At 40.5% G+C, this 25,090-nt stretch overlaps 8 protein-coding genes and 1 long non-coding RNA gene across 11 annotated transcripts; 5 read left to right on the forward strand and 4 right to left on the reverse strand.

Annotated features, from left to right (window-relative positions):
* Positions 1–387: 387 nt before the first annotated feature.
* LOC6624568 (uncharacterized) lies at positions 388–2,130 on the reverse strand. The gene is made up of 3 exons (XM_002048456.3): positions 1,545–2,130; positions 796–1,484; positions 388–725 (listed from the first exon to the last, which is right to left on the reverse strand). The coding sequence occupies exons 1-3, from the start codon at positions 2,035–2,037 to the stop codon at positions 618–620; spliced, it is 1,290 nt and encodes a 429-aa protein (XP_002048492.1). The 5' UTR covers positions 2,038–2,130; the 3' UTR covers positions 388–617.
* A 128-nt stretch (positions 2,131–2,258) lies between these two features.
* On the forward strand, positions 2,259–5,216 carry trc (Serine/threonine-protein kinase tricornered). Its single transcript, XM_002048457.4, has 5 exons — positions 2,259–2,957; positions 3,647–3,856; positions 3,920–4,026; positions 4,097–4,581; positions 4,651–5,216. Exons 1-5 carry the CDS (start codon positions 2,478–2,480, stop codon positions 4,743–4,745), a joined length of 1,377 nt encoding a protein of 458 aa, XP_002048493.2. The 5' UTR covers positions 2,259–2,477; the 3' UTR covers positions 4,746–5,216.
* Positions 5,217–7,513: 2,297 nt separating this feature from the next.
* Positions 7,514–11,669, reverse strand: Deaf1 (deformed epidermal autoregulatory factor 1). Of its 2 annotated transcripts, none has more exons than XM_002048458.4 (4): positions 11,188–11,669; positions 9,683–10,463; positions 8,408–9,048; positions 7,514–8,335 (listed from the first exon to the last, which is right to left on the reverse strand). In XM_002048458.4, exons 1-4 carry the CDS (start codon positions 11,317–11,319, stop codon positions 8,165–8,167), a joined length of 1,725 nt encoding a protein of 574 aa, XP_002048494.1. In that variant the 5' UTR covers positions 11,320–11,669; the 3' UTR covers positions 7,514–8,164. The 2 variants fall into 2 exon arrangements, with proteins under 2 accessions (XP_002048494.1, XP_032289965.1); XM_032434074.2 differs by having other exon boundaries at positions 9,674–10,463.
* On the forward strand, positions 10,841–13,837 carry Fibp (acidic fibroblast growth factor intracellular-binding protein). Its single transcript, XM_002048459.4, has 9 exons — positions 10,841–11,163; positions 12,111–12,260; positions 12,323–12,401; positions 12,465–12,783; positions 12,848–12,955; positions 13,011–13,143; positions 13,199–13,299; positions 13,364–13,618; positions 13,675–13,837. The coding sequence occupies exons 2-9, from the start codon at positions 12,258–12,260 to the stop codon at positions 13,751–13,753; spliced, it is 1,077 nt and encodes a 358-aa protein (XP_002048495.2). The 5' UTR covers positions 10,841–11,163; positions 12,111–12,257; the 3' UTR covers positions 13,754–13,837.
* A 111-nt stretch (positions 13,838–13,948) lies between these two features.
* cyc (basic helix-loop-helix ARNT-like protein cyc) lies at positions 13,949–15,911 on the forward strand. Its single transcript, XM_002048460.4, has 5 exons — positions 13,949–14,110; positions 14,400–14,471; positions 14,534–14,982; positions 15,040–15,466; positions 15,524–15,911. The coding sequence occupies exons 1-5, from the start codon at positions 14,100–14,102 to the stop codon at positions 15,783–15,785; spliced, it is 1,221 nt and encodes a 406-aa protein (XP_002048496.2). The 5' UTR covers positions 13,949–14,099; the 3' UTR covers positions 15,786–15,911.
* Positions 15,912–16,354: 443 nt separating this feature from the next.
* Positions 16,355–19,053, forward strand: Cyp305a1 (Cytochrome P450 305a1). Its single transcript, XM_002048461.4, has 2 exons — positions 16,355–16,549; positions 17,523–19,053. Exons 1-2 carry the CDS (start codon positions 16,456–16,458, stop codon positions 18,953–18,955), a joined length of 1,527 nt encoding a protein of 508 aa, XP_002048497.1. The 5' UTR covers positions 16,355–16,455; the 3' UTR covers positions 18,956–19,053.
* A 290-nt stretch (positions 19,054–19,343) lies between these two features.
* Positions 19,344–21,241, reverse strand: LOC116650424 (uncharacterized). Its single transcript, XM_032434076.2, has 4 exons — positions 20,926–21,241; positions 20,540–20,764; positions 19,771–20,468; positions 19,344–19,715 (listed from the first exon to the last, which is right to left on the reverse strand). Exons 1-4 carry the CDS (start codon positions 21,239–21,241, stop codon positions 19,344–19,346), a joined length of 1,611 nt encoding a protein of 536 aa, XP_032289967.1.
* LOC138911073 (uncharacterized) lies at positions 19,568–21,734 on the forward strand. Its single transcript, XR_011416380.1, has 2 exons — positions 19,568–19,701; positions 19,761–21,734. It is a non-coding gene; the product is annotated as an uncharacterized lncRNA (long non-coding RNA).
* Positions 21,735–21,924: 190 nt separating this feature from the next.
* Positions 21,925–25,086, reverse strand: Kap-alpha1 (karyopherin alpha1). 2 transcript variants are annotated; one of them, XM_015174936.3, is made up of 5 exons: positions 24,967–25,086; positions 23,472–24,221; positions 23,155–23,418; positions 22,591–23,090; positions 21,925–22,531 (listed from the first exon to the last, which is right to left on the reverse strand). In XM_015174936.3, exons 2-5 carry the CDS (start codon positions 24,194–24,196, stop codon positions 22,350–22,352), a joined length of 1,671 nt encoding a protein of 556 aa, XP_015030422.1. In that variant the 5' UTR covers positions 24,197–24,221; positions 24,967–25,086; the 3' UTR covers positions 21,925–22,349. The 2 variants fall into 2 exon arrangements, with proteins under 2 accessions (XP_015030422.1, XP_002048498.1); XM_002048462.3 differs by lacking the exon at positions 24,967–25,086 and having other exon boundaries at positions 23,472–24,289.
* Positions 25,087–25,090: the final 4 nt, after the last annotated feature.

Genomic DNA, 25,090 nt, shown 5'->3' on the forward strand with positions numbered 1-25,090 from the left:
TAACATATTTAAATTTAGCCCTCCTCCGCGATTCTCACGAATTCAAGTAGGTCTAGCAGGTTTTCATTCTTTGCTGGTGAGGTATTTAATTTTTTTTGTGTGGATGTATGTATGCATAATTGTATGAATCATATAATATGTGTATCTACATGTGTATGCAAGTATGTACGTGTATGTATATGTGTATGTATGTATATGTGTATGTATGTATATGTGTATGTATGTATATGTGTATGTATGTATGTGTATGCATGCAGTACACGTTTACTAATGATGTACGTATAAATAAAAATACATATACGTACGTAAAGCGACTAATATCCCCCATCGACTACCATGTAAGCACATTATAATAAAATATAAATATAGTAATAAAATAGTTATTTTGTTTAAGACGATTACAAAATGTATTCAATATATTTAAAAAGTAAGCCTCAATATTTAGAATAAAATACTAGCACTTAGTGTAATATAACAGAGGGGAAAATATTTTAAATACTCTTATCAAATTCTGAGTATATTATTTGGTATACAAACTGCATACATATTGGTATGCTCTTATGCGAATATGCATAATGATGTGTATAAACTTCTGTGACTCCACGAACTTCTCGAGCTTATCGATCGAATTCGGGCTCATCGTTATAGAAATGTTCAGTGGAATGCATGCCTTGGCTGCACTCAAAGTGTAGGATCAGCAACTGGGAGGCAAAATCGGCTGGTAGCTAAAATAATATATATATTCACATTTAATCAAAATGAAACGGCGGCTTTAATGCAATGTCAGCTACTCACTCTCTCAATGATATCGTGCCTGATATCGGTGGCCGCCGCGTACATAATCAGCGGCTGATGTGTACGTCGCTTGGCCAATATGTCGAGCAAATCCACAATGAAGGCATCAGTTATGCCCAGGCAATAGCAGATGTTCAGATAGCGCAGCTGTTCATTATTACGAATTAGTTTAAGGAGCTCCGACTCGCCTATGTCTCGGGCACATTGCAGTGAGAGGCACTCCAGTTGAGTCAGATTCGCTAGATGATAGACGCAGCGATCGTTGCGCGGCTTGCACACAAGCCATTTCAAGGTTTTGATGGCGCCAATGCGTTCCGCCTGCTCCTCGTCGATCCATTGCTTGCGATGCAGTATTAGAAACTCCAAATTCGAGGCGCACTGGCTACTTAATGTTTTAAACAAACGAGTTTTCTGATTATCTGGACAATAAACTTGAAGATATTGCAAGTTTGGAAACATCGATAAGGCTGTAAGGTCTGCGTCGCTGTCCTGAAAGCAGAGCTTCTCTATCTGGCGACAATTGATAGCCAATTGCTTAAGCGTATTCGTGGTCAGAAACTTCTTGGCGTTGCGCAGCTGCAGTATGCGCAGGCTCCTTAGGGATTTGGTAATAGTCGTGAAGTCAGAAGCCGTCACCTCGTCGTACATTTGCAGCTCCTGTAAGTTGGTAAAGTGTCGCAGCTCTTGCACTACCATGAAATGAAAAAACATTAAAGCTTGAGTAAATAAATAACTTTAAGTCTACGTACATTCCCGCCGTTCGAAGCATTCCAAGCCCAGATATTGTATGTTGGGCAAGCGCAGCTTCATGCATTTAATCAAATCTGTGCTGGTGCATTTGTAATTACGCACATACACCTTCCGCAGTGTGGTCAGCTGCAGCAGGAACGGCTGCGCCTTGGACACCGTCACATTGCGCAGCGTAATGCTCTCCAGTCGGATGCAAAATCTGGCGACAAGGGGCAGCACCTGCAGCGGATGATCGTCGTCGCGGTAGCAGGTTAACCTTTTGACATTGGCACCGCATATCCATAAAAAGGCGCGCCAGTTGTCCAAATTTCGCAGCTTAATGTCGCTGTCAACTATTTCTTCGAATCGCTGGCGATGCAGATAAGCGAATGCATCGCGAAATCGGCGACAGCAAAGTGCCAAATTGACCTGGTCCTCTAAATTGTGCAGCAACTTGAATATCAACAGCAAACATTGAAAATTGAGGTCCGAGAAGTCGGTTGTGCGCGCCATCGTGGTTTAAGTAGCGCTTCAATTGTAAGAAACAAAAACATATTTTGCAACAAAGGTAATTAACTATCAGCTGATTGGTAAACCTATCGATGTTTCCGTATATCGATTTTTACTAAAAAAGAGTGGCTGCATTTCGCGTGTGCCCAAATACTGAAATTCTTATCAGAGAATGAGCTCATGCTATTCGATTGAAATGCATTCGATTAATAGCAAGCATATCAACCCTACGCACAATAAGAAAGAACGACGATAACGAAACACGAAAGAGAGGTAGCAATTTAATAAATTACAAAGGAAAAAAGGCAATAAAATACTTCAAGCTGTGTGTCTGCTTCAAGCAAGTGCATAACTCGTGCAAGGACACTAAACTCCACGACACGCATACAGACACAAACACACACCAGCAGCAGCAGCAGCAGCAACACACACACACAGTTTAGATGATGAGCAGCAGAACGGACACGGATGGCTCCTCCATACGTTTCAGCGATCACACACTGGACAAAGCCACCAAGGCCAAGGTGACGTTGGAGAATTATTACAGCAATTTGGTGACACAATACGGCGAACGCAAACAGCGCCAGGCTAAATTAGAAGCGCAGCTGAAGGACGAAAGTCTAACAGAGACACAGCGCCAGGAGAAACGTTTACAGCATGCGCAAAAGGAGACGGAATATTTGCGCCTCAAGCGATTGCGACTGGGGGTCGAGGACTTTGAGGCATTGAAAGTCATCGGACGTGGTGCCTTTGGTGAGGTGCGTTTAGTGCAAAAAAAGGATACGGGACATGTGTACGCCATGAAGGTGCTGCGCAAAGCGGACATGCTCGAAAAGGAGCAGGTGGCACACGTACGCGCTGAGCGCGATGTTCTCGTCGAGGCGGATCACCAATGGGTGGTCAAGATGTACTACAGTTTTCAGGTGAGTGCAAATCCCCAACAAATTCGCCCACGTTTCGCAATTGCAGCTGAAAATCAATAAACCAATACAAGCACAAAACTGCTTGCCAAATCATATGGTCTGCGTCTTTGTGTTGTTTTTGTTGTTGTGCTTGTTTGTTATCGTTGTTGTTGTTATTATTGTTGTTGTTGTTTTGATTTGTTCTTGGTGAAAGTTTTTACACACACATTTACAAACACGCACACACATACATACGTACATGCATGTAAGTTTGTTTCTTTGTGCGAAGTCTTATTGGAACATCGCAGCATGCAAAACGTGCAGAAATCAAAATTATTTCACAGTTTCGTAATTCTTGCACTTGCTTTATGAACGTTTTACACATTTAGGTCGCGCAACGTTTGTTTATTTATTTTGTAACCGTTTACATTAGCATAACATTTACGAAAAAAGGTGTGCAATGGCTGGAACAAGATGGGCAAAAATATGGAATTAACTTGTCTTTTATACTTTATTTTACTAGAAAGAAGTTTTAAAGTTTAAAATATATATGAATGGCTTTTATGTTTGTTTTCATCTCAAGTCTAGGAATCTGCATGGGTTAGTTTTGCAAAAGTGCGGGTAGCCTTAAATCTTGCCTAATTCAAATCAAATTGTTGTTAAATTTATGTGAATAAATCCAATTTTTCTGCCTCTTAAACGCAATACAGGACCAGGTCAATTTATATTTAATAATGGAATTCTTGCCTGGCGGTGATATGATGACGCTCCTAATGAAGAAGGATACGCTATCCGAGGAGGGCACACAATTCTACATAAGCGAAACGGCGTTAGCGATTGATTCAATCCACAAGCTCGGTTTCATACACAGGGACATAAAGCCAGATAACTTGCTGCTGGATGCGCGAGGGCATCTAAAGGTAAACGAAGAAACTCCGTCAATAAAACAGCGACAATTTGTAACTATGCCTCTATTACTCTAGCTTTCTGATTTCGGGCTGTGCACGGGCTTGAAAAAGTCACATCGCACGGACTTTTATCGTGATTTGTCGCAGGCAAAACCATCCGATTTTATTGGCACCTGTGCCAGGTGAGCAACAATTATCTGAAGCCCACCAGCGAACTGACATTCACTTTCATTTATTTATTTTTTTGAGCAGTCCCATGGACTCGAAACGGCGCGCAGAGTCCTGGAAACGGAATCGACGCGCTCTGGCCTACAGCACAGTGGGCACGCCAGATTATATAGCACCCGAAGTATTCCTGCAAACCGGCTATGGACCTGCGTGCGATTGGTGGTCACTGGGCGTTATTATGTATGAAATGTTAATGGGATATCCGCCATTCTGTTCGGACAATCCACAGGACACGTACCGCAAGGTGATGAACTGGCGGGAAACATTAATATTTCCACCAGAAATACCCATATCGGAGGAGGCCAAAGAGACGATTATCAATTTCTGTTGCGAGGCCGATCGACGTTTGGGATCACAGCGTGGCCTGGAGGACCTGAAGTCTGTGCCGTTCTTTCGTGGCGTCGATTGGGAGCACATTCGTGAAAGGCCAGCAGCAATACCCGTGGAAGTGCGCTCAATTGACGATACGTCCAATTTCGATGAATTTCCGGATGTCTCGCTGGAGATACGTAAGTGCAATCCCATTATGTGTTGTTGGAAATGTTTAAAAATTCAAACTATTTTATAATTTTCTACAGCATCGGCGCCTGTGCCGCAGGGCGGTGAAATTGCCAAGGATTGGGTCTTCATCAATTACACGTACAAGCGCTTCGAAGTGCGAAATTTGGAGTGAAGCTGCGCAGCTTGCCGGTTGCCACACTTTGCCACCATTATCACCGCCACCACCAACACCAACACCTCCACCTCCACTCCTCAGAACAGCTCCAGCAGCAGCAGCAGCAGAAACCACAATTGCAATCGCAGTCTCTCTAACACCGTCATTAAAAGCATTCTCAAACGCTATAAAACTTAATTTTCCTTTTGAATGTCTTACCTACATGTGTATTTAAATACTATAGCTAACATTTGTGATTCCAAAAAAAAAGATACAAAAACAAAACAAAAAACAAAAAACAGAACAAACAAACAGCAAGAAAAGTGAAAAATATGTATGTACGTATTGTATTGTAAATGTTTTGCGCCTAAAATTAAGTTAAACGCTTAAACTAACTAATTCCTCACTGTGTATGGCTTTGTTTAACTCCACTTTACGCCCCTTTGAAATCGTTGTGTTCAAAAAAAAATATGGCACTTGAATAACCAGTTTGGCAATTGTTTATAATTATATATTTGTTTTCCTTCATTGGGCAGCAGCGAAATTTGTTGATAAATTTCATACATGTATGTACGTATGTATATCCAAAATATTATTATTTAGACAATTGTGAAATGTTTTATATTTAGGCACGTTATTTAATATACTTACATATGTATGTTTTGTATTTATTAATTATGAAACTCACACACACACACACACGTATTGTATGTACCGACCACTCAAATTAGTAACTAAACTAGCCACTTCCGCAGCAAGAACAGCAATTTAAATATCGGTTTCGTTCAGTGTACACAATCCTCTCCCACACACACACACACAGCCACACACACACACACACACACACAGAATCTTCCTGAAACCCTGAATATTCTTGTAGTTATTTCTTACAGTTTTTTGGAGTTTTGTGTGTTTTCGAACAAAAGTTATCGCTGGTAAAAAACGCAAGCAAATTAAATCGAATTATATACTACAGCTAATGAAAAAAAAAACGAAATACAAAAAAAAAGAAAAATCTACCCGAGCAAAACTTAAAGTAATTAAAGCATACCTAAAAATAAATGAAACGAGTAAAAAAAGTTTTAAGAAATTATTTTTGGTAATAGACTATAATAATAAGCATATTGATAATATGTAAAGCAAAATGCAATAATAAATGAAACATGTGCATAATATTGACTAACAACTAAATTACTTTCAAGTATTTTTGGGTGGAGGAGGACATTTTTATAACAAATATTGAAACCGTTCCGCAGAGGTAAATATATATTATTTGACTAATTAAGTATTCCATTAAAATGAAATACATATACAATAATATATTTACAGTTTTTCTCTTATAAAAATCTTATATTTTTCTCACATAGGGCTTGTTAATAATTATGCACTTTGCTAATCATAGATCATCTCCATATTCGATCTGCTTTAAGAGAGTACATCAAAAGGCTAAGAGAGCTGCCAGTCAATTGAAAAAGAGATGCCAGAGAGTGCATCGGCTGAAAGAGATGCCAGAGTACTAGAGTGCGACAAGTGAGATGCCAGAGAATCTACGATTGAAAGCGATGCCACAGGGTCAAAGCTGCGCAGTCAGAGTAATTTTAATTTCATCATAATACGAGTGCATTGTGAACGATATCCGAATTTGCTTCGTAAGCTGACAGAGTGAAATATTACAAGCAAGAAAATAACTCGAGAACATTTTCAAAAAAAGAGTCAACTGAAATGCGAACGACCTAAAGAGTATCAGTAATTAAAGTGAAATTAGGTTAAAGATTGATTTGATTAAACGGTAAAACAGCTAAAATTGTTCAACCGTAAACTTAAGCCCACTCAACTTTTGCACTGAGGTACGCACAACGTTCCGAAAAGTATGCTATGCTATACTTGAAGAAGATTGGCAAACATGAAAATCCTGTAAGAGCCACTAAATATTTTATTTTTGATACTCTGAAATACTTACCTTATATATTTTATGCGCAAACAAAAACTAAAATCAAAGAATCAGCACAAAGAATACGACAAAAAGTAAGCGTTGTACATTTAAATGTATGTATATATTTTTCTTTTCTTCCATTGCACTCTCTTTCTGCATGTTCTGTTCTTGTAATTGTGTTTGTATTTGTTTTTAGAAAAAAAACGTTACAGACATCTGAAAACAAAGATTTCAATTCGATTTCGAATTATCAACGGACTCTAACTGATCTGTAATATCTATTAAAAATTTGCTTAATTGCAATTGGTTGTGCTCGTGTATGTGTGTGTGTGTGTGTGTCCGTTGTGACTGTGTGAACCGGAATATACAGCTAGTTTAAAGATATTTATATATATATATATATGTATTATATATATACTACATACATAAGTATATGTGAATGTGTTTGCATATGGACTACGTACTACTTGAAATGGTTACAGCTTCTTACGAGGGGGGAAGAGGATGCATGAGGGGTGGAAAAATCTTTACAATGGAAGGCGGAAGAAAGTAGCACAACGACACGGAAACTTACACACATCTATGTAATTTGTTAATAATTAAATGTTTTTGCAATTAAATGTTTGTGTTTTGTTTGGTTTTCTTCACATCTTTCGTTTTTATTTATTTTTATTTTATTTAATTTTTTATTTATTTTTTTGTTTTTTGTTTTTGTTTTTGTTTTTTTTTTTTGAAATCTTTATTGGATGCTTGTAACGACGGGCAGTAGATCCATAAAATTATAATCGTAAAATGTTAAAAGTTTAACTATGTGCTTAGTGTCTAATGAAAAATGTATACATAGACGAATATGTATTGTATTTCTGCTTATCTTTCGCTTTCGCTTTTGGTTTTGTTTTTATTTTTATCTTTTTTTTTTGTTTGTTTTTACTTTTACTTTTGTTTCATGCAAAAATTTGTCAAGCAGAGAAAAGTATGATGGGAGAGGGGCGGGGAGAGTTCTTTCGGATTTGGGCGGGGGGACATTGTTAGTTATGCTATGCGCCTTGCAACTATTTATAAATTTAATTTAAATTGAATTACACGTTAAAGTTACCGGATTTTGTTGCATTCTATCAAATCGCAGCTATACTTTTCCATTTACGCTATGCCCAAGAAGCCCAAGTTTTGGACTCTTGCTTTGATTTACGCTTGCTACAAAACTTCTGATTATTATTTTGTTTTTTGTTTTTGTTTTGTTTTCTACGGTCGATAGTAAAATGTATATATAAATATATATACATATATATTTATATAGTTATATGTACTTTTAAGAATTACATTATAATAGGACATAAGTCTAATGGGAGGGCTTGCTAAGGAGCTGGACACATGCGACACATGTGTACCTGGTTGGAACAGGGAATTGGTTTATCTGATTGGGATAATGGGGATGGGGGAGGGGCCTTGCATAATCATATATTTAATTAGTAGTAAAATTTGTATGTACAATTCGTTACGTTGCTTAGGACTGATCATCGATCAATAACATGACCTGTTGCGTTGTCGTTTGTGGATTCCTTGCGCACTCCACCTGATGAGCATTCCAATCCTTGCGCTGGCAAAATTCCGAACAATACGGCGTCTTTCGACACAGCGAGCACTCGGCCAACGCCTCCCGATTGCAGTTGGCGCACTGCAAATAATTCCAATGAGAACAAATTTAGTTTTTGTCATATTTAATATGATATCCAATATGTGCTCTTACCTTCTTTGCCGATATGATCTCGTTGCCGTGTAATGAGCCCGATATATTGGGATCATCGATGTCTGTATGGACCTGGACACGCATCGCGGATACCGCCGCATCGCGTTCCTTTTGCAGAACCTCGATGCGTCGCTCGTAGTTCTGCTTCATGTCGTTGAGCAGGCGTTTAAAATCGTTGGTTGCCTTCACCATGGTGCAGTAAACGTGCTCGATGTTCTTCATCGATTGACTGCTATCCAGCACGGCAATGGAGCCCGTATCGTTGATGTTAACCACAAACGTTTCGCGCTCGTACGGATTGCCCATTTGCGTTTGGTCAACCAGCTCGGTGGAGGTGTCTAAACTGTCATTGAGCGCCGCCCATGGTTCATCCTTGGACGTAATGTTGTCTTCGGCTAAAAACATGTTATTATCGTCGACAACACTTGTCGCGGTTGCTTGCGTTGGGTCCACGTTATTGTTGTTGTTATTGTTGATGCTGCTACCGCTTGTGTTGTTGTTGTTAGTGTTGCTATTATTGTTGTTATTATTATTGTTGCTATGTGTATTGCGTTTGCGTTTGGGCCCAGGTTCCACATCGAGATCGGTTTGATTTCGCTTTCGTCGCTTATACGGCGTGAATAGACGCACAGGACCGGAAGCTGTAAGACAAGTTTTGCCGGTATTAATAGAATTGTTTGCCGTGTGCTGCCACAGATAAGAAAACCGTCCCCAAAAATTAATTTTGTTAATATGATCAGGAGTCAATTCTTAGATTTGCATCTATTTAAATATATTAAGGATTCAATTTCTGTATCGAAATTGGGTTGGACCTAAAATTTCTAAGAAATGTTATAGAATTGGCTGCTTAGTCGGAGTTGAAACAAACTCTAATTTCTGCAAATTCCACGTTAAAAACATATAGAATACAGAACGAATTTTATTTGAAATTTACTTATTTCTTAATGCCTATGGGTATTTGCCAAGTCCCACATATGAGTTATAGTTATTCAATAATAAGAATAATGAATCGCCTCAATTCTTGTTCGAAACTAGTTAAAAGTTCCTTAGATGATTCTGATTTGAAACCCATGTTCTTGCCAAACACATCAGAAAGTTAATGACCTATGTTTTGGTTAAAATGAAGAATTTTAGAATAACAAAGCTTAGAAATTGTTCAATACAAGATATCTGCTGATGGCATTTGATGTTTGTTTTGGACTATGTTTGTTGGAAATAACCGAGTGGGTTTGTTTTCTGTTTTGTTTGATAGTATGCATCTCTCACCTGACTCACCTGCTTCGTCGTCACAGCAGACTGTGCAACTGCAGTTGGTTGCGTGCGGCGTAAGCGTGCCCTCATCGATGAGGGACTGCAGCGATTTGCCACCATATTTGATAGATCGTTTCCAATCCTTGCTGGAGCCGCGACCGCACACGTGCTCAAATTCGCTGGGCGTATGCCATTTGTCTTTATATTTGACACAACGCCCTCGGCCACCGGAGCCCAGTTTGCTGCGATACAGTTCGGCGGAGGTGGTTTTACAGCGTATCTGGAAGACCTCCATGTGCTGTGTACTGGATGTTGTTTCCGCCCAGCCAGTGGAGCCAGTTGTGTTGCCGCCACCACCGCCGCCGCCAGCAGCATGCTCGAGTGTCCCGATGCTGTCATGGCTATTATTGCTACCAGAGCCATCGTGATTCAGTCCAATGGTGTTTGTGGCGGTGGTGTTTGTGTTCCCGGCGCCGCTATTGACGCTCGTCTGTGTCTGCTGCTGTTGCTGTTGCTGCTGCTGCTGCTGTATGACAATCGTTTTGAGGTCGCTGCCCATGCTGACCGTGCTGCTGGACAGGTAGCCATTGTTGTCGACGCACAGCATCGGCTTAAAGTGCGGCAGCTGATCGGGCGTAATCACATTAAAGGCTGTGCCAGTTATCATTGAGCCGATGGGCAGTGATACGGGCACTGATACAACGCCGCCACCGCCATTTGCACCGCCGCCGCCGCCGCCGCCGACACCGCCGCTGCCGCTGTTGTCGTTTGAGGAGGATGTGACCATGCGAACTTTCGTATCCAACTGCATTACCATAGCGCACATTACAGAGTCACAGAGTTACAGCGTTCCGTTGCGTTCCGTTGTCGTTTGTTTGTTTGTTTGATTTTCCGTCACACGAACATTTACGACAATTGTTAGTTGTAATTTATTTTATATTTAAATTTTCGTTTGTATTTTATTATTAATTTTACATGGAAGAAATCAAAGAAAATTTCGTTTGTGTAAGTAAACAACACAGCATGGAAAAATGAAAATCGGTATACACAACAATTTGCGCCACACACAAATTCTGACGTTCTTGGAGTTGGCTGTGATGGTGGTGGTGGTGGTGATGGTGGTGGCGGGCTCTTGCTCTGGCTCTGGTTCTGGCTCTGAGACTCTAACTGTCACTGTGGGCTGTGTAGGGCGCAAGCACCGCGCGCATTTTTGTTGCGCCGCCTCCGCCTCCCCCTTTCACCAGGCCAACAGCACCACGCCGCCGCCCCCCTTTCGTTCACACACCACTTGTTCTATAGAGAGTCACACATACATACACTTGCACATCCCCACTCAAACACACACACATACACGCGCGTACACATACACATACACAAGTAGGCAGCGCGTTCTACAACTGCGCGTTGGCTGCGCGGGCATCCAACGAAAACGAATGAACGAACAGACGAAGGAACCAACTGGCGAACGAACCAACGAACCACCCTTGCCGCCAACGCCAGTCAGAGTAAGTTTTTGTGTGTTGATTTACCTGATGATGATGGTGATTCTCTAATGTGACCTCTTCTTTCACAACATCGCGCACGTCGTCGTTTAATGCGGCCAAATCTTTCACTTCACGTATTCTGCTCAAATGCAGTTCAGTTGAGGAATCCTGTTCCATTCTGCACCACAACAACACGACAAAACAAATTCACTTCTTCTTCTTCTGCTTCTATTGGTTTCCTTTTTCTGTTTGTTGGATATGAATGTGAAGTTGTTCATCGAATTGTTGCAATTGCAATTGGGCTACGACTACGACGTCTGTTGTCGTTACTGTTGCTGTTGTTCCTGTTGTTGTTGTTGCTGTTTTGGTTATTGTTGCGTTTACAATTGATTTGCGCGCACACCATTCACACTGAACTTGTGTTGTGCACGTTGCCTTTGGCTATTTACAGTTATTTTATATGTTGCAATTTACATTTTTACATTTCTTAAAAGTTGATATCCGCAGCGATATAAGAAACACAACGATGTATCGATATAATCGATATATTATTTTTACCGCATTCGATTCATATTCGATTAGCGCATTTATTTAGTCTATCGATCAAATATATAAACAATACCTATTTCTCATTATATGTAGTGAAATTAAAAAATTATTATACATGCAAATAGTATACGCCGGTTGTCAATCAAATAATTTTTGATTTATTTAAAATCGACTAACTGGGCATGCGCATTGTATCATCTATCAATCGAATAGTTTGGATTGACTGCGACCTTGCAGCTACCAGTGTCACTAAAAAATACTAGTTCCTTTACGACGAATTGTGATCCAATTCGAATACTGGGTAAAAATATTAAAAATATACCATATCCTAAAATAAAGAAGAGTTCATATATTGAGAATTTTTAATTCATAGATGTTAAAATTAGAACAATGTTTAATTTGTGCATATGTTGCTTTAGGATCTGAAAAAATATATGTTGTATCAAATAGCGACAGAAGCGGTATAAAATATCGAACTAATCCCTTGTTCGCTCATTCGGTTCAGTCCGTCGGTCTATCGAACTAGTTGAAAGCAGTTCGATTAGACTCTGATAATAATAACAAAAATGGTAAATTTGATGTTATAAACTAAATAAATGGATATCAATTTAGTTGACATTGTTTTTCGTAGGCGGATGTTGACGTTTTTATAAGCAACTACACACTTGTGGATCCAGAGATTTATCAACTATGGATCGAAGGATTTTCTTGTATGTCGTTCATTAATGCTTTTATTTTTGTTAAAAGTGTTTTTTGAAACCTTCTTTCCAAAGCCAGCGAAGCGGTCTGCTATTTGAAGCAGAAAGGATTTGGTCATTCAATGGGTGCGCCAATCGACTTGATTGCATCCGATGTTCTGGACCATTATCGGACCTATTCACTGATTGAAACTTATTTGCATGCGCCCACAAAACTGATGGAACAATCCTGTTTCCAACTGGAGCATCATACGCGAGACCTAATCATTGAGAAATACTATTCGATCGATGATGTTGTGGCACGCGAAATCTTGGGAAAGAAGCTGAGTTCACGCTATCGCAAGGATCTGGACGAGGTGGGCGAAAAAACGTGCGTTAAGCTTAAGTCCTGTCGGTACGTAATATGCGATTGCATGGATGGATTCAATAATATAATGCATCTATTTCTCTTCGAGCAGACGTCAATTTGACAATGTAAAACGCATTTTCCGGGCCGTTGAGGAGCTGCCCGGCACCTTGACCAACAATATTATGCAGCATTTCTTCATATCGAACGAACTGGCCAAGTAAACACCTATTCGATTTGTCAAGCATTTATTCCACTCCCAACGTTTATTTCAGAAAATATGCCTGCATAGTATTTCTGGCCTGCTTACGCTTTGAAACGTCCAAAAAGAAATTGCAATATTTGAGCTTTAGCGATTTGCTCACTTGCTCACACGCCATCATGATCTACTGGACCTACACTTATCAGGTATTGCTATTGTGTTCAAAATAATGAAAGCCTAATAAGTTTGATATCTTATTAGCACACCGGACCCGAGTACTATGACACGGAAATGGACAAGGAATTTCTGCTGGATTTACGTGAACTACGCTGTTTGCTGGACAAGGAAAAGGAAATTAAACAGTATGTGCTCTTAATATTTATATTTAATATTATCTTTTTGCCAACTGATTTGTGTGGTTTGCAGTCTTGTCTGCTTGCGGCTAAAGCCTGTGCTTCTGGAGCGAGTCTTTCACGAATTGGATGGCAATTTCCGTTCTTACTGGCGTGCGCTTATCACCATTGCGTGTAATCTGCATCGAAATCGTGAGCTGCGAGATCTATTTGTGGATCTTTGCGAGAGGCTGGTAGATCCTTGGCGTCAAAACGGCTGGAATCGCGAGCAGGTTAACAAATTTCTGTCTTCAATAACACAGAGCGTTCTGGATTTGGAAATATCCAGGTGAGACGTACTTCTTTAATATGAGTTTTTGTCAAACTTAAACATTTGTTCTACAGGGACCAAGAGACGCGTTGTCTTTGGGATCGCTATATGCAGGTTATAACGATATGTTTGGACAAAATGTATCATATATAAAAAAAAACGTACTTTGTTGTTTATTTTTTAGAATTATATTTATAAAGTAAATATTTGTAACAAATAAAATTAAAAATTCATAAATTGTGAGCTTTGTATTGCAAATGCAACGAGCTTTCAATGCAACGACTTTGCGCGTTGCCAGACAGACAGAAAAGCTTAAGACGGAGCAAAAGCTTGCATTTGGCAAACTGCAGATACTTCTCAATTGTCGTGTTCGTGCTGCGTTTGGGTTCTGCTGATGGTTCTTACAACTGTTTGTAAACAACAATAATAACAATAATATCCAAACAACATTGCCGTAAATTAAGGCCAAAGCGTTTGTGAGGTTTTTGCAGGCAAAACAATGCAAGATATGTAAGTTCTAATGCTTGCGCATTGCAAATTATACATTTCCTACGTATTTATAAGTGTGTGTATGTGTGCGCGCGTGTGTGTGTGTGATTCCCTGTCTGTCACACACATGCACTCACGCACACGCGCATTCAAATTCAGTAAGTGTATGTGTGTTCTTGGAACGGGGGATGTAAGCAAACGGAGCAACAGTTGCCTCATTATTTTCGGCTTTATGGGGTGGATTTTTCTTTTGATTTATTGCTGGTTTCGACAGGTATTTACAATATCAAAAATGAATTTCATTCTACAGTGAAAACCGGAATGAGCTGGAAGATGAGCCATTTGATGAGGAAAAATCGATGCGCACAGATGAAAATCGGAAGTAAAGTATAAACTATCTATATAAAACAATATATATTAACATAGCAGTTTTTTTGGTTGTAGGCAAAATCACAGTGAGATTGAGAAAAGGCGTCGCGATAAGATGAACACCTACATTAACGAACTGTCCTCAATGATACCCATGTGCTATGCGATGCAGCGCAAGTTGGACAAACTGACAGTTTTACGTATGGCTGTGCAGCATTTGCGGGGTATACGCGGCGGCCTACATCCCTATAACGGGGCCAGTTATAGGCCAAGCTTTCTGTCCGAGCAGGAGCTTAAGATGATTATATTGCAAGCCTCGGAGGGATTTCTATTCGTTGTCGGTTGTGATCGCGGACGCATTCTGTATGTGTCGGAATCTGTAACGAGTGTCTTGAATTGCACGCCGGGTGATCTGCTGGGCCAGAGCTGGTTCGATGTGCTGCATCCCAAGGACATAAGCAAGGTCAAGGAGCAGCTGTCCTCACTGGAACAGTGTCCCAGGGAGCGACTTATTGATGCCAAAAGTGAATATACCCAAAAAAAAAAACTGATTGACCATTATTCTAATCACTTTCACGCAGCCATGTTGCCCGTGAAGACGGATGTGCCGCAGAGCTTGTGCCGCCTTTGTCCGGGCGGGCGTCGTTCCTTTTTCTGTCGCATGAAACTGCGTGCCGCAAACGATCAAATTAAGGAGGAGTCGGACACATCTTCCAGTTCACGCAGCTCCTCAAAACGCAAATCGAAACTGAGCATGGACCACAAATATCAGATAATCCAGTGCACTGGCTATCTAAAATCGTGGATGCCGATCAAGGACGAGGAGCAGGATGGCGACAGTGATGATCAAACAACGAATCTCGCCTGCCTTGTGGCCATCGGACGCATTCCAACCAATGTGCTCAAGACAAGCATGCCAACCACGCTGGTCCACAATCCGAATATCCGGCATGTGCTCTTCATATCGCGCCACTCTGCGGAGGGCAAGTTCCTATTTATTGATCAACGGTACGTCCTAGCAATTGCAATATATTCACATTTTCAACACATATATTTGGGTTTTAGTGCCACGCTGGTGATTGGCTATCTGCCCCAAGAAATACTGGGCACCAGCTTCTACGAGTATTTCCACAACGAGGACATTACCGCTCTGGTCGAATCCCATAAAATGGTTATGCAACTGCACGAGAATGTCACCACGCAGATTTATCGCTTTCGCTGCAAGGACAATGGCTACGTGCAGCTCCAGAGCGAATGGCGCGCCTTCAAGAATCCCTGGACAAATGACATTGACTACATTATTGCCAAGAACTCTGTATTCCTCTAGAAAATAGTCAGGCAAAGAAAACCTTTTTAATGAAATCGATTCCAAAATATCCTTCGTTCTGAAGAGGTTTCTAATTTAATTCAGGCTTCAGGATTTAAACAATAAATATGCAATTTTTGTATTGAATTGGTTAATACGATATTTACATCAATTTCCACAATATAAATTTTTAAATTTGTATTAAAATTAAGTATCTAAAGTTGTTGTTGATCAGAAGCTCCTATATATTAATTGATATTTCTAAATTCCACATTCCGCATACATTATAAAGAGAACTTTAATTTCAATTGATACATTTTGTAGACTTTGAACAGCCGCTTTAAGTAATTGCTAAGAGCACCTAATTCACAGGCTCTCTTTATATAAGAGAGTGCTTATATTGAATAACTGTAGTTATCTAATAGTTCTTTATCAGCACTTTGCACGATCAATGGGCCCACATTCACACGCAGCCGGCGCCAGTTTATGAGTGTGAGCGTGAGTGTGTGTGTGTGCGTCGCTCTGTGGCTTTTGCACGCCGCTCTCTCGACGCTCTCTCGGCTCGCGTGCGCATATCCAATTGGTTTTGGTTTTAGTTGGCATCGAGCGTGCGAGGTGTGCGGACGCGTGATAATTGTGTCGATCGTATATTTTTCCAAGTGCCTGCAATTAGTTTACAGATATTGCCAAGATGAGTGTCATCATGTTTCTGGTTACGGTTCTAATTGGATTTATGATATATTCCTTATTGAACTCAATCAGACGTCCACGCAATTTTCCGCCAGGTGAGTTAAACGGAAAACGCTCGAAAAATTCGCAAAAATTCTATGGATATCAAATTTCTATATTTCAAACGGAAGTTCATTCATTCAATAAATTTAGCTGATTAAGTGCCATAAAAGAAGTACTCGAGCTTAGAGCACATGCAAGGCAAGCTTTTAATCTTGTGTAGAACTTGGCTTTCTATGGGATTGCCTATCACTCGATTGTATATGCAGCTCTAATTACCTGGCTTCAAATTTGTTTATGCATATCTGTCATACAAATCCATTTGTCAGTGGCATGGTTACACTCGACCTGCCTCACCTGCTCCCTGTCCAGCTAGTCCAGAGCATTCGCATTGACCAACTGGAAATGGACAGCCCACGGCGACCAGCTATGGCGACGACGACGACGGCGACACGCGTCTGGCATTTCAAATGGGTTTCATTGATAAAATTATCACACAACCAGATGATTGACACCTCAACCCAACATTTTGAGCAGGTGTCTTGACATCAAACTGATTTACATATGCATTTTCCAAGCCTAAATCTTATGCAATAATACTTAAACGAGACTTAATTATATTTGGATTGATTATTTACATGTATATTAAGTGGGTGCAGTAATTATACTAAATTAATATATACTTATATATTTTAAAAACGACAAATTAAATATATATTAATAGTTCCATGTTTGATACGTTATGAGCCACACCATAAAGATTGAGATTTGGTTGTCGATTTTGCTATTAAACCAGATTGCCAAACTTTCGTTAGTGCCAAATAGTTTGAGCGATTAGATTAAATAAATAATCTTTTGTTAAACTATTGCTTAAGGGCCTCTATTTTCTGTATAAAACATAACGCAAGCCTCTAAATATAAGTATAGTTGCCATCTTTATCTCTAGGAGAGCACAAGGCTGTAAATAAGACAAAAGGCATATTAATTTTAAGAATTAGTTATTAATTAAGAGCCTTACTTTGCTTTTAGGTCCTCGCTTCTTGCCTTGGCTGGGTAACACGCTACAGTTCCGCAGAGAGGCGCGTGCCGTTGGCGGTCAGCACATATTATTTGAGCAGTGGGCGAAGCGCTATCAGAGCCAGCTGCTGGGCTTGAAGCTGGGCCAGGAGTATGTGGTGGTGGCGCTGGGCCATGAACTGGTGCGTGAGGTGCAGCTGCAGGAGGTGTTTGAGGGCCGGCCGGATAACTTCTTCTTGCGACTGCGCACCATGGGCACACGCAAGGGCATTACGTGCACGGATGGACAACTGTGGTACGAGCATCGTAACTTTGCCATGAAACAAATGCGTCATGTGGGCTATGGCCGCAGCCAAATGGAGCAGCAAATCGAGCACGAGGCGGAGGAGCTGCTGCAGCAACTTAGTCGCACAGAAGCAGCGCCCATAGAGCCCGTCAATTGGTTGGCCCAGAGCGTGCTCAATGTGCTCTGGTGCCTGATTGCGGGCGAGAGAATAACCAGCAATGAAGATGGTACACTGCGTCGCCTGCTGGAGCTGATGAATCAACGATCCAAGTTATTCGATATATGCGGTGGACTGTTGGCTCAGTTTCCATGGCTGCGTCATGTGGCACCCGATCGCACGGGCTACAATCTTATCCGCCAGCTGAATGCAGAGCTCCACGGCTTCTTCATGGAAACCATTGGCGAGCACAGGCGTCGCCTTGAAGAGTGCCAGGCGCGTGGAGAGCAGCTGCCCGATAACGATCTCATCTTCGCCTATCTGCAGGAGATGCACAGTCAGCGACAGGACACCAATAGCTTTAACGAGACACAGCTGGTGATGACAATACTGGACTTCTTTATTGCGGGCTCGCAGACGACCAGCAATACAATCAACTTGGCCTTAATGGTGCTGGCCATGCGCAAGGATGTGCAGGCCCAGCTGCATGCCGAGGTGTCCGCCAATGTGCACACTGTTGGCGCAGAGACGGATGCATTTCCTCATCTCAGTCGGCGTGAATCCTTCCACTACATGGATGCGTTCATCATGGAGGTGCAACGCTTCTTTCACATAACTCCCATAACGGGCCCGCGTCGCGCGCTCTGGCCCACCAAACTGGGCGGCTTTGATATACCCAAGAATGCCACAATACTGATTAGCTTGCGGTCAGTGCACTTGGACGAGCAGCATTGGAACGAGCCACACGAATTTCGGCCGGAGCGTTTCATCGATGCAGCCGGCAAGTGCTGCAAGGACGAGTACTTTATGCCATTCGGTCTGGGACGGCGCCGCTGTCTTGGCGATGCGTTGGCGCGCGCCTGTATCTTTTCGTTTCTTGTGCGGATCGTGCAGCACTTTAGCATTGTCCTGCCAGAGGTTGAAACGCCATCGCTGATCCTGCAACCGGGCATCACACTAACGCCCAAACCGTACAAAGTGCGTTTCGTGAAGCGCAGCTGAATTCGTCCAGCTGGAAAATGACATCAATACATTATATGCATAATTTAAATTGAATTATATTCTTAATAAGATTTGTAAAAACTGGATTTAAAAAACAATCGTTGAATATTTTTCTCCGTTATTTTTACCAAATAACACAGTTTGATTCAAAGACATTGCCCAATCGAAGTAGCCGCTGGATTGTCTCCTATCGATAAGTCATATATCGACCTGCCACCACAGCGTATCGATCAGCCATTTTAAATGTGTTTAACTGTTAGTGTTGCCAAGAACATAATTCGTTGTTAGATTTATTTGCTGAGCTTACAACACTTTTTGTCTGCAATAGTGCAGTTTCTTCGATTTCTCGTAATTCAATAATTTAAATGCAATTCGAGTTTTAGCTACGTTACTCTGGATACACATTTTGCTCATCTATTGCGTCATACTTAAAATTAAATGCAAATTGCATGTTGGTTAATTCATATTCAGCTTTACTGATGGCAAAATCTCGGCATCTATTAACAAGCTCCAAGTCGTGTTCGAGATTAAATCTTTTAGTGCATGCTGCAAGAGCCAATTTATAATTCATATTTGATAACCAACTATCCTCTGCAGCAAAAGGATCACCAACAGCTTTGACTGGATTTTTAAATATCCTTCCATCGTCAGCGCACGCTGCCGAAGGACATAAAGAAGCGATTAGGTCCTTGAGTTTGGAGGCGAAAACATTTCCATTCCAATCCAATTGCAGCAAGTTACTTTGAGTATGCAACGTTAGCTGAAATAATTACATAATTATACAAATGTCACAGCCATTTCACAGAGTCTTTTACCTTTTCTTCTATATCGGCCACTGCGCTCCTGCCGCACACGGACAACACAAATGGGGACTCCGGCCGGATGCTATTTCTGCCCAGACAATACGATAAATTTCTTATAGGTTCTTCGAAAAGTTCCGCCTTATATGGCAAGCGCAGATATGCCAGATTTGTACAATTAAGTATCATTTTTATTAGTGCATCGCTGTCGTCAACATTATCTGAATACGTTTCCATAGAGAAAAACCGAAGATGTTCTAGTTGGGCAAGACATGGATACATATTGCTGGGCCAGGAGGAACACAAAAACGCCTTCAGGGATTTCAGCTTGGTAATTTCCAACGTATGCGTATGACCTGAAGCCATGCTGATATCCAAAATTTCAAGTCGATCAGCATATCTTTGAGATAAACTGTCGAGCAATTCTCTTGTTTCAAAGATTGGTAAGCTCGATTCAAATCTTAGATACTTTAGATTTACAATATCACCAAGGTTTTTCCATAGCTGATTAATCGTCAGATAAGTTAGCTTTGGACAATACGCATCCAGTTGGTTTAACTGTTTGCACAGTTTCTTATCTATAAAGCACAACGATAAAGTATGTAAGTTCCGCTTTGCTTTGAATATTTCTATGAAATCATCTGGACCCAGTGTAACATCAATATTGTAGAGTTGAAGTATTTCCAGTTGGTTGCAATTCCTCAACTGCTTCACTGAAAGTGTTAAAATATATAGTCTAATTATTCGTACCCTTACATAATATTACTCTCTCTCTCTCTCTTACATTCGCTTTCCGGCGCATAGTACAAGGTTAAGGATTTTAATTGTGATACATTAGACAAAGCGGCAACAATTTGATTATCTCTAAAGGATTTGTACTCGTAGATCACATTTTGTAAATTCTTCATTAAAGCAAATATGTTAGACAAATCGCCAACAGTGACATTTTCATCGAATCCAACTAATTTTAAAGTCGTCAATTGATTAAAGTCCGTTTTAAGAGCAAAAACTACAACAAATTAATAAAAGAGAACATTTTTATTAGCTTCATGGGAATTGTGAAATGCCGTTTTTTTTAGTCAGCTAACTGTAACTTTAACAGGCTGATAACAGAAAAAAAAACCAGCATGCCAATTGAATAATGTTAAATATGATCGGTTAAAAACTTACTTTCGTTGGCGGGAGTATCAAAGAGACTTAAACAGATTAGGTTTGGCAATTGTAAAAGAGATCTCACAAAACCACCGTCAAAACAATCGCTATTTTCGCCAGAAAACAATAAACGAACGTGCGTCAAGTTGGGGCAATGTTTACTCAACATTAAAATAAATAACTCAAAATGATTAACATCGGTTGTGAAATCAACGTATTCTTCATAGATCAAAACATCAGCGCCATTTGCTTTGAGTGCAATTTGCCAATCTGTTAGAGTTTTGTGCATCCATCTGCTGATTATTTTGTAGCTTTTATTAACACCAAGCGACATATTGAATATCAAATAATAAACTGATTCATCCGCCAGCCAGAACACAATTAAAGTGTTATCGCACTTGCAGTCTACATGTACAATCGATATCGATATAAAGGTCAGTCGATATTTTATAGTTTATAGTATTCCATACTATAAAATATGTTCCTATAAAAAATACATAATTTCTTTAAAATCATTTGAAATTAAAACATCCGGCACATGCTTGTAAATGATTTTATTTTATTTATTTCCTAATATAGTATGTTTTACACATTTTGTTAGTATATAGCGAGTTAGAACGACGATCGCCGATTTCATACAATGCAGAAGTTAAATTTTTATACCAACTGCTAAGAATCAATGTGCATAGCAAAATATAGTACAACCAAGATTTTTTATTCGTCCTGGTCTGATTCTTGTTCTTTATTGAGTGACAATTTATATTAAATAAAAATGTTATATTTTTAACTTAAGCGATTATTATGGTATGCATTTTTTTTTTTTTTTTTTAACAAAATCAAAACTTTTCAAGTTATTCGTTATAATTTTAATGTAGATGCAGGTATACATACGTAAATATGTATAAATAACAACACCAAAGCCGGCTTCGAACTAAGTATGGAGATATATATGTATGTGTATATGTGTACTTATATGCATAATGAAAATATTTACAGTCATAAGGAAAGCATCGCATGTACATAAAATATAGGGGGGATTTATTAATGTAGCTAGCTAAAAATCGATCTTGTATTCACATACATACATACACACATATGTATATTTTGCAACTTGCATACATCTGTGGCTGTAACGTATTTGGATTAAAATGCAGGAGTTGTGGTCCTGGACCATATGCACACATCGAATTTTCGGAACGCTTCCGCAAATAATAATAATAATGATAAAGAGTATGTAACAAAAGAGAAACAACGTTAAAAAAAAAAAACGTTAAACAAATGTCGGGGAGCCGTCTGACTTAAATGCTAATGACTGCACACTGCGGTGTTGTCAGTGCCTGTCGTTGTACCCGGCTCTAGACACATTCCGATACTAGACTCTGAATGCGTCCAGAGATTACCATTTGTTTATGGTTATATTTTCTGTGTTTGCTGTTGTCATGCTAGAAATTGAATCCGCTGTCGGGCAAATTGTGCGGATTAAACTCGTACTGCTGGGTGCCAGCAACGGGCGCAACACGCGTATCCTCCTCCTCGTTGCCGAAGTATTGTTCAATGATGTAGAATGATTTATGATAAATATCGCGATTCTCATGTGCCTGGAGGTATTCTATTTTGTCGAGACCTGTTGAACATTCAAAATTAAATATTATTCTGATTAACACAATTTTCCGTTCATCTTACCGCCGCACTTTTCAATGGTCATTGCATAAGGATTGGGGCGCACTTGATACTTTTCGCCTGCTTTCAGAATATTCTCAAGGGCGTTCAAGGCTACCTGGACAATGTCCGAATCGACTACGGTAAGAAAATCGCACATGGGCGGTACGCAGCCAACCTGAACCAAATAATGTATCTGCTCCGAAGTGCCACTGCTAGTTGCATTTGTTATGGCCCAGGCGGCTTCTTTACGTGTTTTAAAGTCGGCCGTTTGCATTATGGTCATTAGCTGTGGAAATATATTGGCATTGATAATTGCCTGAATTTGCTCGCGATTCCCAGCCGCAATATTTGATATGGTCCAACAAGATTCCTTCTTAATAGTTTCGGCCGGTGAGCATAGCAAAAGGCTGATGCACGGCAAGGCATTATAGCTCAATATCACTTGGGTCTGCTGATCATCGCCGGTGACAATGTTGCCCACAGCGCGAAGTGCCGCCGTGCTCACATTCTGCTGAGGATGCCTACAAATATGTAACAAGTTATCACATTATTTGCATATAACTATTAATTATCAGCACAACATACAGTAGCAGCTCGACAAGCCGCTGACAGACGCCCGCATCAATGACGGCCTGAATTTTGTCGTTGGGACCATCCGATAGATAACTAATGGCCCAGCATGTATCGCAGAGCACATCCACGTCAGTGTAATCCAAAAGGCGCGCTAATATGGGCAGTCCGTGTACTATTTTGGAGAAATCGGCTGGCGGATTTTTGCCGCGGCATAAATTTGATAGGGTCCAAACTGCATTGCGTATCATGGTAATTCGGTCGGAAGTGCTCAGCACGCTGCAAAAAAGAATTACGTTAAACGTAGGGCTGATCTTCATTGCATTACTTACTGCAATAGCGGCAACAGAATGCCAGAGCTAAGCAAATGATCGCGGCACGTGGGTGAATCGCCAGCTATGTTTCCTAAGGCCCACACGGCCTGCTCCTGCACATCGTCATGGGGGCTGGACAGCAACTCTATGAAAATGGGCACTGCCCCGGCCTCGATGACAATCTTAGTTTGGTGCGAGGTACCCGACGCAATGTTTGTCAGTGTCCAGGCAGCCTCAAACTGTAGCGTTGCATTTGTGTTATTGCGCAAGAATGTCACAAATTGAGGTACAATGTTCTTCTGTATAACCTCCTCGATTGGTGGATTAGGATCGCGGGACAGCAGCTTGCGAAACTTTTGCGTTGCCTCCAGTTGATCGCTTTCCTTATCGCTGTATAGCATCTGAATCATCTCTGCATTGATAATCGATTGCGGCACAAAACCCTCGGGCTGACCAGCCCCATGTGATTGCATTCCTCCCCCGCCCATAACCATGCCATGGCTGCTGCTGTCCGCCATGTGCATATCGCCGCTTTGCAGATGCAACTCGCCACTGCTGCTGCTATCGATGCCGGCACCCGGCGAGGTGGCCGGTGTTGGGTCCAGGACAACATTGCGACGCTTCGACAGCTGTTGTTCACGTTTAGTTTTACGCAATTGTATGCCAACCTCCTCGCGTCTGCGCCGCATCTCTGTTGAGCTCAGAGCGGCATTTTTATAGCGCTGTTTGTGTGTTGCGGACATTTTATGTCTGTTGATATTAAGAGTGCTGCAAAAGACAGAAAAAAATATGTATTTTTATTTTTAATTTTTATGCTTAACAGTTGACAATTTTTGTTTTAGTTCTGTTGAGTTCAGAGTGCGCGCACACAATCTCAAACATGTCCTAATCAGTGCCTACATTGATGAGGTGAATTTGTATTGAAAAACTTACGCACACACATACACATAGTTGTAGGAATCAGCTGTATTACGCGTGCTTTGATACAATTAATTATTAACTATAATGAATATTAATTTTAGACATTAGATATAAAAAATATGATTATGACTCAACACAAAATTGTTGAAAATTGATTTCCTAGTTTTGGGATCTTTTAAGCTTTTGGTTATATTTTATAGAGCATAGCAAAGTCGACCACTCTTGCACTTTATTTTGCAATAACCTTTTGGTACATTCACTAAGGGTTATCAGCTTACGCACTTCCCTGTTGGGAATTGAGCTTGCATTTGAATTATTGCAATGAAACGGCGCTAATGCATGCTAATTCTTAATATCGTAAATTCACTTTATGTGTACTTTTATATTTGCACAGAGACAAACACTTTCACATTCTAATGGTAAATACATACAGACATGCATACAAGTGTAGGGGCGTGTATGTGTATGTGTGATGGGCTTAGGTCAGCGTCAGCAAATGCTGCATACTATTGCTCTTTTTGCTTTTTACTACTTGGGGTTCAAGACTTTTAACTTTTAGTTCCAGTTATAGCACAATTTGTTATCACTTTACCTGTGTATCTGCCAATTTTAAGCGTCTATTTATAGTACAAAACACAAATGCAAATTTTAGTCACGATACGCCACACGTTTTTAGTTGGACGTTAAGGTTGCCAGACTAATTTCACTGCACTCTA

The sequence above is a fragment of the Drosophila virilis genome, chromosome 3 (genome assembly GCF_030788295.1).
Source record: "Drosophila virilis strain 15010-1051.87 chromosome 3, Dvir_AGI_RSII-ME, whole genome shotgun sequence".
NCBI classification, from domain to species: Eukaryota; Metazoa; Arthropoda; class Insecta; order Diptera; family Drosophilidae; genus Drosophila; species Drosophila virilis.